Below are 13,563 nucleotides of genomic sequence, written 5' to 3'. Positions count from 1 at the left end.
GGAAGTCATTGGCCACTGTCTGGTTACCAATATTCTTTTAAAATATCTTATCTTGTGTTCAGCAGATGAAAGAAACTACAGGATTGGACAACTTGAGGGTGAATAAATGATGACTGATTCTTTCATTTTTGGGTGAACTGTCCCTTTAAGTTGATATTGTGATAGAGTGGTCGAGGGAGACGCCTAGTGGTGTGACAGAGCATTGCATTGTTTATGTGTGCAATATGGACAAATTATTATAGGAAAGAAATTCATGAGAATCTTGGTTTTACATTATATATTTCAGACTTTTTATTATTATAAATACAAAAGCGTAACTGTGTAAAAGTTGTTAACAATCGAAAAAAAAAATATTCTGCTCGTGGTTCAGAAATGAGACTAAAACATGAATATTTCTAGAGCATTAGTTATTTTTAATAATATTACATATGTCTGCCCATGGGCTTGTAACTCAGCAATGACATAATTTCCACTTTTAATATTATAAGTATGGCTTTGACATAATTTCGACTTTTTATATTATAATTATGACTTAGTATGTTATAATTTTGACTTTTTATCTTATCGTTATTATTATTATTATTTTACAATTATTATTTACCAAATCAACAGCAAAAAAAAAGCAATCACTAACTTGACGTAATAGTCATTGCAAGTTCAGAAAACTTGAATCACAGCGTTCATCATTGTACATTTTTTTATTCACAAAAACAAGTTTCTCAAGATTTTGCCCAGATTTGATGTCTTTCCTGCCGAGATTTCTCTTATTGTAAAATCTAATTGATAACAATAAGAATAACACATTTCTTAAGAATTATAATCATATCTTTCTTACTGAGGTTTTCCTTTTATGATATTGTATTTCAATGCAGTGTTTCTTTTCTTGCAATAAAATAAATCAAGTTAAGTCAGCTTTATTACAGTACAGAGTGTTTCAAAGCAGCTTTACAGAGATAACAAGAAAATAATGCAACAAAGTTTGTTTCCAGAAGAAAATCGCGTCACAGTCCGGCTTAAGTAAGTTCAGTGATGGTTCATTTTTTTAAATAAAAAAGTTATTAATTTAGTTCGTAGATATATGTAGAAAACCGTTATGTCATCGTCCAGCTCAGTTCAGTTCTTATTACACAGTGTCAGTGCAGGCAGATCAATAATATTGTTGAATATTAAATTAAAGTTAACAATAATAATGATTTTTAAAACATTTTTTTAATAAAAACATGAATAACAGCGTTTATTTTAATAAAACTACTTTTCCCAGAAGGCACAGCGCGTCAACCGCTGCACTCCTATTGGTTGTCCGACCCATGTCGTCATCAGCGCGCAGTTAGACATGACGCGGGCGCGTCCGGGACTCTTCAGAAGTCCGCGATGCGGGTCGAGCCGCCGGTGTGTTCGGTTACGGGTCTGAGCGGCGACGCGTCGGTCCGTCCATGAGAAGCTCCGCGGCGGCGCTGTTTGCGTGTGTCCTCGCGGTTCTGCTCCACTGGCTCGGCTGGACCGACAGAACCGCGCTGCTGCTGGGCTTCAGTTCTGCAGGTACCGTCAGCTGGGCTGAAACTTCTCGACTTTTCTTGTTCTGTTCCCACTGTTATTTCTATGCATGGCAGTTTGTGTTGAAGAGTAAGTGTGTGTGTGTGTGTGTGTGTGACCTCTGCGTTCGACACATCCTGGACGCATAAGGTGGATTAATATGTAAACGCTTATAGAAAAATTAATGCATGCATGCAAGTCTTTATTAATCAGTTCTTATGAAGCTGATGCTTATAGATATATTAATGCATATAGAAACTTGGTGCTCAGGTTATTTAGAAAACTAACACTTAACTGAACATGTAAAGATAAAATAAAAAGTGCATATTCTCAATTCTATTAGAAAAAATAATGCATATAAACTCAGATGTTCCATACATTGAACGTTAATGGTTTAAATTATCTATCTATCTGATGTATGAAATATTAATGTTCAATGCACATGGAACTTTAATGCACGTTCTGTGAATGTAGATTAGAACATGAATGATCGGTGCATAAAAAATTCACACTCTGCTTATAGGACATTAGTGCTCAATTAGATGATGAGTAAAAATAAAAACTAATGCACATTTTATTTAGAGCAATTACTACTTTTACTAATACATATGCATTGAGCATTAATGGTCTATACATATTAAAATCTGTCTATTTACTATAATGTAAAAATATTATATTTAATGCATAGGTAACCTTAATGCTAAATGCATGTAGAACATGAATGATCAATGCATAAAAACATTAATACTTTTTTGCTTATATAGCATTAATGCTCAATTCATACGAAGCGATTACTGCTTAATGCATAATATAATGTATAGATCATCCAATGCATATATAACGTTAATGTTGACTGCATTTAAAACATGAATAATCAGTGTATAAGAACATTAAATCTCAATGCATTGACCATTGCACATTATACTGACTTATAATATCACTAATGTTCAGTTGAGATTATGAGATGTGAAGTGAATGCACATCCTCACTGACAGGTCTGCGTTAGTGATTGGAAAGGCGTTTACAAATAGAAGAATGTGTGTAGAAAGTGTCTCACTGAAGTCTCTGAGAGATTTACCTGGCAACAAAGGCTCAGATGCACATTACACACTCACTCTGATGTCTGTCACACACGGAGAAACAGGACACAAGTGACAAACCATTAGGGGATCCAAAGGGCCGCCGCTGCCAGAGACTTTCATCTGTTCTGTGTTTCAACCTGCCAGAAAGGCTTTTTACATGTTTCAAACATATGCAGTGGTGGAGAGTATCAGCTGATTATTGTGTTTCTGTTAAATATTGTATTTTTAGACAACCAGAAGGCTGTGCATGAGGTGTTGGTGGGCGTTTTGTCGGCTCGGCATCATTATGAGCTCCGGCAGGCCATAAGAGACACATGGCTGGGATACATCAAACATCACCCGCAGTTCAGGACACGGTCGGTCCCACACACACACACACACACACACACAAACACACACACATACACACACACACACACACACACACACACACACACACACACACACACACACACTAGGGCTGTGAAATGATTAATCGCATCCAAAATAAAAGTTAGTGTTTACATAATATATGTGTGTGTACTGTGCATAATTATTTTGCATATATAAATACACGCATGCATGTATATATTTAAGAAAAAATTATTTATATATAAAATATTTATATTTATTTATAATACAAATTATATATATATATATATATATATATATATATATATATATATATATATATATATATATATATATATATATATATATATATTAGGGCTGTCAAACGATTAATCGCGATTAATCGCATCCAAAATAAAAGTTTGTTTTTACATAATACATGTGTGTGTACAGTGTATAATTATTTTCTATATAAAAATACACACACATGCATATATATATTTAAGAAAATGTGTTATTTATATATAAAATATTTATATATAATATAAATTATATATAATATAAATATATATACACAGTATATACATGCAAATATTTCTTAAATATATACATGCATGTGTGTGTATTTATTTATATATACAAAATAATTATGCATAGTACACACACATATAGTATGTAAACACTAACTTTTATTTTGGATGCGATTAATCATTTCACAACCCTAACACACACACACACACACACACACACACACACACACACACACACACATTCTTGTACATCTATCTTTATGAGAACATTCATTGACACAATGCAAGCTCTAGCCGCTTACCCTAACCTTACCCATCACAACTAAGTGCCTAACCCGACCCCTGACCCTAAACCGACCCTTGACCTCATTATAACCTTATCCCTAAAAAGTCTTGACCCTCAAACAGCCTTTAAAGGCTCTCAGAGACTGAGGACCGGCCAACATGTCCTCACTTTACTCTCTGTGTCCTCACTCCAATGCTCTAAAACTCAAACTGGTCCTCACAAAGATAGTTGTACAAGTACACACACACACACACACACACACACACACTCCTCATTACAACTCTGTTCACACATTGATTTACCGTAGAAGATCAGACTTTGTTATTGACTGAAAAATGGACTAATTGGCCTCCAACTTTATCGAACCTTATAAAAATCCTTGAAATATTCCACATTTAAATATCATTCCAACAAAAGCTCATTAGGTTTCTGCAAGCGTTGCCTCAGTTCTTCTGGATTGAGTCTGTCTCAGGTTTTTTTCTGTTTCTTTATGTAATCCCAGACGGATTTGATGATGATGATGAGTTCAGATCATACCGGCTGTTGTCAGACTCCTTGTGCATACAAACATCTCACTGGATTATTGCAATTAATGGAAAAATGAATGTTTGGAAATGTAAACTGATATTTCCTGCAGCAAAAGATACAAATAACTGGCTTAAAATCATTTGAACTAAAGAAAGTATTGAAACTATTGAAAATACTAACGTGCCTTAGACTTTTGCACAGCACTTTATATATAAATATATACAATGACACATTTATTTAATAAAATCAAGATAAAACCTCAATATTGCAATAAATCAAGGTCGACACAACAGCCTCTTAGACTTAGTTGAGCTCAAGCGATCAGAAAGAGCACAAGTAAAGCAAAATCTTTCTTGGATATAATGGATAAATAAGTCTAATTAAATAATAAAAGCTTAATTGCACTGGATGTGCTGGATATATGAAACACCTGCGATTCACAACGACCTGCAACGACCTTCTGTGGCTTTGTTGACTGTGATATACAGATGCCCTGTAGATGGCGATATCACATGTTTATAGCAAAAATAAACTGATGCAGAAAAAGTTAAGTGCCATCAGAGAATAGCCGTTTCTCAATACCAAGTATGCAAAGTTCGGACTTGAGTCCTTGGTAGTTCGGACTTGACAAGTTCGACTCAGGAGAACGAACTCCCGAGGACGGGAGGACACAAGTCCGATAATTCTGAAATGGAACAGCGGCGTACTTGATAGCGTCACTCAGCTCGCTCCGGCTACTCCGGTTATCTCTTTATGTATATCTAGGCTACAAATAAAACAAAATATGTTATAAACCACCACTCTGCCACTTTTCATTTTCATTTAAAAAAATCTTAAACATAATGGCCACACAAATGTGTTTCAGGCAACGCAATTGATTATCTTCACTGCATATTTATAACAACACGAAATATAAAGCACAACCCTGACTCTTGATGAATGATGAATAAAAAAACATTATAATATTGATCATTAAAACTAACATTTAGCAAAAAGAGACAGGGTTGTGTCATTTTATTTTATTATATATGTACATTCAGTGAAGAGAATGTAGGCAACATGTAGGCTATAATAAAATATTTTATATGTTTTAAATATCTAAAATAAAATGACATAACCTTTTTTTGTTAAATGTCAATAATAGCCATTATAAAAGTATAAGTAGCCTAAAAGGTATAAGAAGCTATACAATAATAAAGCAAACGATTCAGTCAAACAAAAGTCAGCTCTCTAGGCTACAACGTTAAAGTTAAATACAAATAGACTAAATAAAGCTATGAAACTTCACTTTGCCCTCAGCTTAACGTTTTGCCAGGGAACAAATTATACTGTAGATTAATGAGACAAATAAAATAAATAAATCGCCCGTTAGATAATGCACAAGACGATTTATATCTCATGTTAAACCACTAGACTAGAGACATCCGAGTCAGCGGCAAGTCAGCAGCACTAGCCGAGGAAAGGCTGTTCTCGGCGGGGTACGAGCGCCGAGCGTCCGATTGCCTGGTTCTTACAACTCCGAAAACGTCAGATCAAATTTTCAAATAGGCGCAATCTTTATGAATAAACCAAAGATTTGATCTTTAAACAACTACATTCTCGCCTGAAATACTCTTAAAACTACATTTCGTGACACAATTACAGCAGTATTTTTAAATACGGGGTTTCTCCTCCGCTATTGACGTTTGCTGGTTGGTGTGAGATGCATTCTGGGATACCTGGCTGTCTCAAGTTCGCACAAGTCACCTCTAGATGCATCCTCGGTAAAAGGGGCGGATCAAGAACACACCCGGGGATTTGAACTGGACTTGGCTAGATGTGAACTTTGAATTGGAACAGTACTTGGGCAGTGACTGATGACGTTTCACAAGTCCACAAGAACACAAGTACAGACAAGAACGCATATTGAGAAACGGCTAATGTCTAATAAGGGGAGAACTTCCACTCTCAGTAAATCTCCGGCTTCTGAACTGGTTGCAGTTCCACTCTGGCTCCACATGAGGGCGCTCACAGGACGAGTGCAGAATGAATGGAGGTCTATGGCGCTATACCCCTCAAAATCCACTTTTCTCAGGATATACTTTTTTGTCTAGAATGTTGTATTCGAAAGGAGATGCAAAGAAATTACACATTGCTGGGTGTTAGATTTTTTAGAGTCACTTATTTGCTTTAAAAAGTCTTTTAAAATGTCAATGACGTCATACACATCGTACGACCAGAGATACTGCTTTACGGCAATCCTTCAGTCACTTTGGTGCTCTCAGCTCTGCACTTTCTTTTCTCTCGAGGCATCGACAACACAGCTGACACAGGTAAACACACAACACAGCTGACACAGGTAAACACACAACACAGCTGACACAGGCAAACACACAACACAGCTGACACAGGCAAACACAGCTGACACAGGCAAACACACAACACAGCTGACACAGGTAAACACACAACACAGCTGACACAGGGAAACACACAACACAGCTGACACAGGTAAACACACAACACAGCTGACACAGGGAAACACACAACACAGCTGACACAGGGAAACACACAACACAGCTGACACAGGGAAACACACAACACAGCTGACACAGGCAAACACAGCTGACACAGGCAAACACACAACACAGCTGACACAGGTAAACACACAACACAGCTGACACAGGGAAACACACAACACAGCTGACACAGGTAAACACACAACACAGCTGACACAGGGAAACACACAACACAGCTGACACAGGGAAACACACAACACAGCTGACACAGGTAAACACACAACACAGCTGACACAGGGAAACACACAACACAGCTGACACAGGGAAACACACAACACAGCTGACACAGGGAAACACACAACACAGCTGACACAGGTAAACACACAACAACACACAACACAGCTGACACAGGGAAACACACAACACAGCTGACACAGGGAAACACACAACACAGCTGACACAGGTAAACACACAACACAGCTGACACAGGTAAACACACAACACAGCCGACACAGAGAAACACACAACACAGCCGACACAGGGAAACACAACACAGCCGACACAGGGAAACACAACACAGCCGACACAGGCAAACACACAACACAGCCGACACAGGCAAACACACAACCCAGCTGACACAGGGAAACACACAACACAGCTGACACAGGGAAACACACGACACAGCCGACACAGGCAAACACACAACACAGCTGACACAGGCAAACACAACACAGCTGACACAGGCAAACACACAACACAGCTGACACAGGTAAACACACAACACAGCTGACACAGGTAAACACACAACACAGCTGACACAGGCAAACACAACACAGCTGACACAGGTAAACACACAACACAGCTGACACAGGCAAACACACAACACAGCTGACACAGGCAAACACAACACAGCTGACACAGGCAAACACAACACAGCTGACACAGGCAAACACACAACACAGCTGACACAGGTAAACACACAACACAGCTGACACAGGTAAACACACAACACAGCTGACACAGGCAAACACAACACAGCTGACACAGGGAAACACACAACACAGCTGACACAACACAGCTGACACAGGCAAACACAACACAGCTGACACAGGGAAACACACAACACAGCTGACACAGGGAAACACACGACACAGCCGACACAGGCAAACACACAACACAGCTGACACAGGCAAACACAACACAGCTGACACAGGGAAACACACAACACAGCTGACACAGGCAAACACACAACACAGCTGACACAGGCAAACACAACACAGCTGACACAGGGAAACACACAACACAGCTGACACAGGGAAACACACAACACAGCTGACACAGGCAAACACACAACACAGCTGACACAGGTAAACACACAACACAGCTGACACAGGTAAACACACAACACAGCTGACACAGGCAAACACAACACAGCTGACACAGGGAAACACACAACACAGCTGACACAACACAGCTGACACAGGCAAACACAACACAGCTGACACAGGGAAACACACAACACAGCTGACACAGGGAAACACACGACACAGCCGACACAGGCAAACACACAACACAGCTGACACAGGCAAACACAACACAGCTGACACAGGGAAACACACAACACAGCTGACACAGGCAAACACACAACACAGCTGACACAGGCAAACACAACACAGCTGACACAGGGAAACACACAACACAGCTGACACAGGGAAACACACAACACAGCTGACACAGGCAAACACACGACACAGCTGACACAGGTAAACACACGACACAGCTGACACAGGTAAACACACGACACAGCTGACACAGGCAAACACACAACACAGCTGACACAGGGAAACACACGACACAGCTGACACAGGGAAACACACAACACAGCTGACACAGGCAAACACACGACACAGCTGACACAGGTAAACACACAACACAGCTGACACAGGGAAACACACAACACAGCTGACACAGGGAAACACACAACACAGCTGACACAGGGAAACACACGACACAGCTGACACAGGGAAACACACAACACAGCTGACACAGGCAAACACACGACACAGCTGACACAGGTAAACACACAACACAGCTGACACAGGGAAACACACAACACAGCTGACACAGGCAAACACACGACACAGCTGACACAGGTAAACACACAACACAGCTGACACAGGCAAACACACAACACAGCTGACACAGGTAAACACACAACACAGCTGACACAGGGAAACACACGACACAGGTAAACACACGACACAGCCGACACAGGCAAACACACGACACAGCTGACACAGGTAAACACAACACAGCTGACACAGGCAAACACACAACACAGCTGACACAGGCAAACACACAACACAGCTGACACAGGTAAACACACAACACAGCTGACACAGGCAAACACAACACAGCTGACACAGGCAAACACACAACACAGCTGACACAGGTAAACACACAACACAGCTGACACAGGCAAACACAACACAGCTGACACAGGCAAACACACAACACAGCTGACACAGGTAAACACACAACACAGCTGACACAGGGAAACACACGACACAGGTAAACACACGACACAGCCGACACAGGCAAACACACGACACAGCTGACACAGGTAAACACAACACAGCTGACACAGGCAAACACACAACACAGCTGACACAGGCAAACACACAACACAGCTGACACAGGTAAACACACAACACAGCTGACACAGGCAAACACAACACAGCTGACACAGGCAAACACACAACACAGCTGACACAGGTAAACACACAACACAGCTGACACAGGCAAACACAACACAGCTGACACAGGCAAACACACAACACAGCTGACACAGGTAAACACACAACACAGCTGACACAGGGAAACACACGACACAGGTAAACACACGACACAGCCGACACAGGCAAACACACGACACAGCTGACACAGGTAAACACAACACAGCTGACACAGGTAAACACACGACACAGCTGACACAGGCAAACACAACACAGCTGACACAGGCAAACACACAACACAGCTGACACAGGTAAACACACAACACAGCTGACACAGACAAACACAACACAGCTGACACAGGCAAACACACAACACAGCTGACACAGGCAAACACACAACACAGCTGACACAGGGAAACGCAACACAGCTGACACAGGCAAACACACAACACAGCCGACACAGGCAAACACACAACACAGCTGACACAGGCAAACACACAACACAGCTGACACAGGCAAACACACAACACAGCTGACACAGGCAAACACACAACACAGCTGACACAGGCAAACACACAACACAGCTGACACAGGCAAACACACAACACAGCTGACACAGGCAAACACACAACACAGCTGACACAGGCAAACACACAACACAGCTGACACAGGCAAACACACAACACAGCTGACACAGGCAAACACACAACACAGCCGACACAGGCAAACACAACACAGCCGACACAGGCAAACACACAACACAGCCGACACAGGCAAACACACAACACAGCCGACACAGGTAAACACAACACAGCCGACACAGGTAAACACAACACAGCTGACACAGGGAAAAACACAACACAGCTGACACAGGGAAAAACACAACACAGCTGACACAGGGAAAAACACAACACAGCTGACACAGGCAAACACACAACACAGCTGACACAGGGAAACACAACACAGCTGACACAGGCAAACACACAACACAGCTGACACAGGCAAACACACAACACAGCTGACACAGGCAAACACACAACACAGCCGACACAGGTAAACACAACACAGCCGACACAGGTAAACACAACACAGCTGACACAGGCAAACACACAACACAGCCGACACAGGGAAAAACACAACACAGCTGACACAGGCAAACACACAACACAGCTGACACAGGCAAACACACAACACAGCTGACACAGGCAAACACACAACACACCTGACACAGGCAAACACACAACACAGCTGACACAGGTAAACACACAACACAGCTGACACAGACAAACACAACACAGCTGACACAGGCAAACACACAACACAGCTGACACAGGCAAACACACAACACAGCTGACACAGGGAAACGCAACACAGCCGACACAGGCAAACACACAACACAGCCGACACAGGCAAACACACAACACAGCCGACACAGGCAAACACACAACACAGCCGACACAGGCAAACACACAACACAGCTGACACAGGCAAACACACAACACAGCTGACACAGGCAAACACACAACACAGCTGACACAGGCAAACACACAACACAGCTGACACAGGCAAACACACAACACAGCTGACACAGGCAAACACACAACACAGCTGACACAGGCAAACACACAACACAGCTGACACAGGCAAACACACAACACAGCTGACACAGGCAAACACACAACACAGCTGACACAGGCAAACACACAACACAGCTGACACAGGCAAACACACAACACAGCTGACACAGGCAAACACACAACACAGCTGACACAGGCAAACACACAACACAGCTGACACAGGCAAACACACAACACAGCCGACACAGGCAAACACACAACACAGCCGACACAGGCAAACACACAACACAGCCGACACAGGCAAACACAACACAGCCGACACAGGCAAACACAACACAGCCGACACAGGTAAACACAACACAGCCGACACAGGTAAACACAACACAGCCGACACAGGGAAAAACACAACACAGCTGACACAGGGAAAAACACAACACAGCTGACACAGGCAAACACACAACACAGCTGACACAGGCAAACACACAACACAGCTGACACAGGCAAACACACAACACAGCTGACACAGGCAAACACACAACACAGCCGACACAGGCAAACACACAACACAGCCGACACAGGCAAACACACAACACAGCCGACACAGGTAAACACAACACAGCCGACACAGGTAAACACAACACAGCTGGCACAGGCAAACACACAACACAGCCGACACAGGGAAAAACACAACACAGCTGACACAGGCAAACACACAACACAGCTGACACAGGCAAACACACAACACAGCTGACACAGGCAAACACACAACACACCTGACACAGGCAAACACACAACACAGCTGACACAGGTAAACACAACACAGCTGACACAGGCAAACACACAACACAGCTGACACAGGGAAACACACAACACAGCTGACACAGGTAAACACAACACAGCTGACACAGGTAAACACACAACACAGCTGACACAGGTAAAGACACGTGCTAGAAGAGTTTCTGTCTTGTTTGTTTCTGGTCCCGCTTCGGCTGCCACAATGCCATCAAGCGGTATCTCTGGTCGTAATCAGTCCTTCACTGACCAATCAGCGTTCATTAGCAGAATGCTAAACAACAACTCAACCTGTAAGAAATGGAAAGGACATAAGTACTCGTTCATTCAACTTTCGACCTATAACCCATGTTGAACTTGCAAAACCTACAATCAAATCTGAGATTTCTCAACGGCAATCGGGTGAAAGAGACAAATTTAGCCGTCTAGCTCCATAGACTCCCATTCATTCTGCACTCATGGGCGATCGCCCCCAGTGGAAGTCTGGTGGAACTACAACCACAATTCGGTACAATAGGACTTAATAGGGCTCTGGTGCCATGCAAAATGAAATGAGTGATTACTCATCAGAAAAGTATTGGAATAAAGAGTACATAATGTGACCCTGGACTACAAAACCAGTCACATGGGTAACTTTTTTGAAATTGAGATGAAATAAGAAATTGAATAAATAAGCTTTCCATTGGTGTTTGGTTTGTTAGGATAGGACAATATTTGGCTGATATACAACTATTCAGAAAATCTGGAATCTGAGGGTGTAAAAAAGATCAAAACATTGAGAAAATCTCCTTTAAAGTTGTTCATTTATGTTGGCGATTGTGCTGCATTCACTCAAAAAAAATAAATGTTTTATATATTTACAGTTGGAAATTTACAAAATATCTTCATGGATCATGATCTTTACTTGGCATAAAAGAAAAATCTATAATTTTGACCCATACAATGTATTGTTGGCTATTGCCACAGATATACCCGTGCGACTCGAGACTGGTGACGTGATCCAGAGTCACATATACTTACTCAAAAAATGTGGTCAAGTCAAGAATAAAAGTTGCTAATATATTTGACACCAGTCAAAATACAAATTAGATACTCAAGTACAGTAATACTTTACACCACGGTCGGTCAGTGTAAAAACAGATTTACATTATAAAACCTCGTTCAGACTCTTAATTCTGATTGGATGCGACCTTTTAACAGTCTGTGGATGCGACACAATCAAAGCCTCTGTAAAATAGCCCATACACACTGTGATTAATTCTGTATTCAATGAAATTCAGTATTCAAAGCTATTAAATTCCACTTGACGTTACACCCTTAGTAGTGTTGCACTTGCTAGTCGGTGTCACAAATGAGTGATTTTACAGTAGAATCATGTATTGATGTTTATTATTATATTTGAAAGGGTGATGGTGAAGTTCATCGTGGGTGAACACGGCTGTGCTGTCGCTCCAGAGGATCGTGAAGACCCGTATTCCTGCACGCTTCTGAACCTCACGGAGACCGGTCAGTTCATCTGATAAACCACACACTCGTATTCAGTCCCAATCCCAAGTTTCGTGAGGCTTCGATAATGTCACTGTGCTCCAGTTTGTACTTTACCATTCTGCTTTTCTGCCTCGTTTCCTCCCTTTGATACTGTTCATTTCATAGACCCCCTGCTCTCTCTCTCTCT

At 41.7% G+C, this 13,563-nt stretch overlaps 1 protein-coding gene across 1 annotated transcript in view; it reads left to right on the top strand.

The window, feature by feature from the left end:
• Positions 1 to 1,314: 1,314 nt before the first annotated feature.
• Positions 1,315 to 13,563, top strand: part of b3galnt2 (beta-1,3-N-acetylgalactosaminyltransferase 2) — a 30,211-nt gene continuing 17,962 nt past the window's right edge. Inside the window, exons 1-3 of the mRNA XM_079855673.1 lie at positions 1,315 to 1,539; positions 2,845 to 2,971; positions 13,294 to 13,394. Coding sequence (XP_079711799.1) covers positions 1,434 to 1,539; positions 2,845 to 2,971; positions 13,294 to 13,394 — 334 coding nt within the window. The 5' untranslated portion in view covers positions 1,315 to 1,433. The remainder of the gene's footprint in view (positions 1,540 to 2,844; positions 2,972 to 13,293; positions 13,395 to 13,563) is intronic.

This window comes from Squalius cephalus (assembly GCF_949319135.1).
Source record: "Squalius cephalus genome assembly, chromosome: 21".
NCBI lineage: Eukaryota > Metazoa > Chordata > Actinopteri > Cypriniformes > Leuciscidae > Squalius > Squalius cephalus.
Note: the sequence above shows the minus strand (reverse complement) of the source record. Positions and strands in the feature narration are given on the sequence as shown.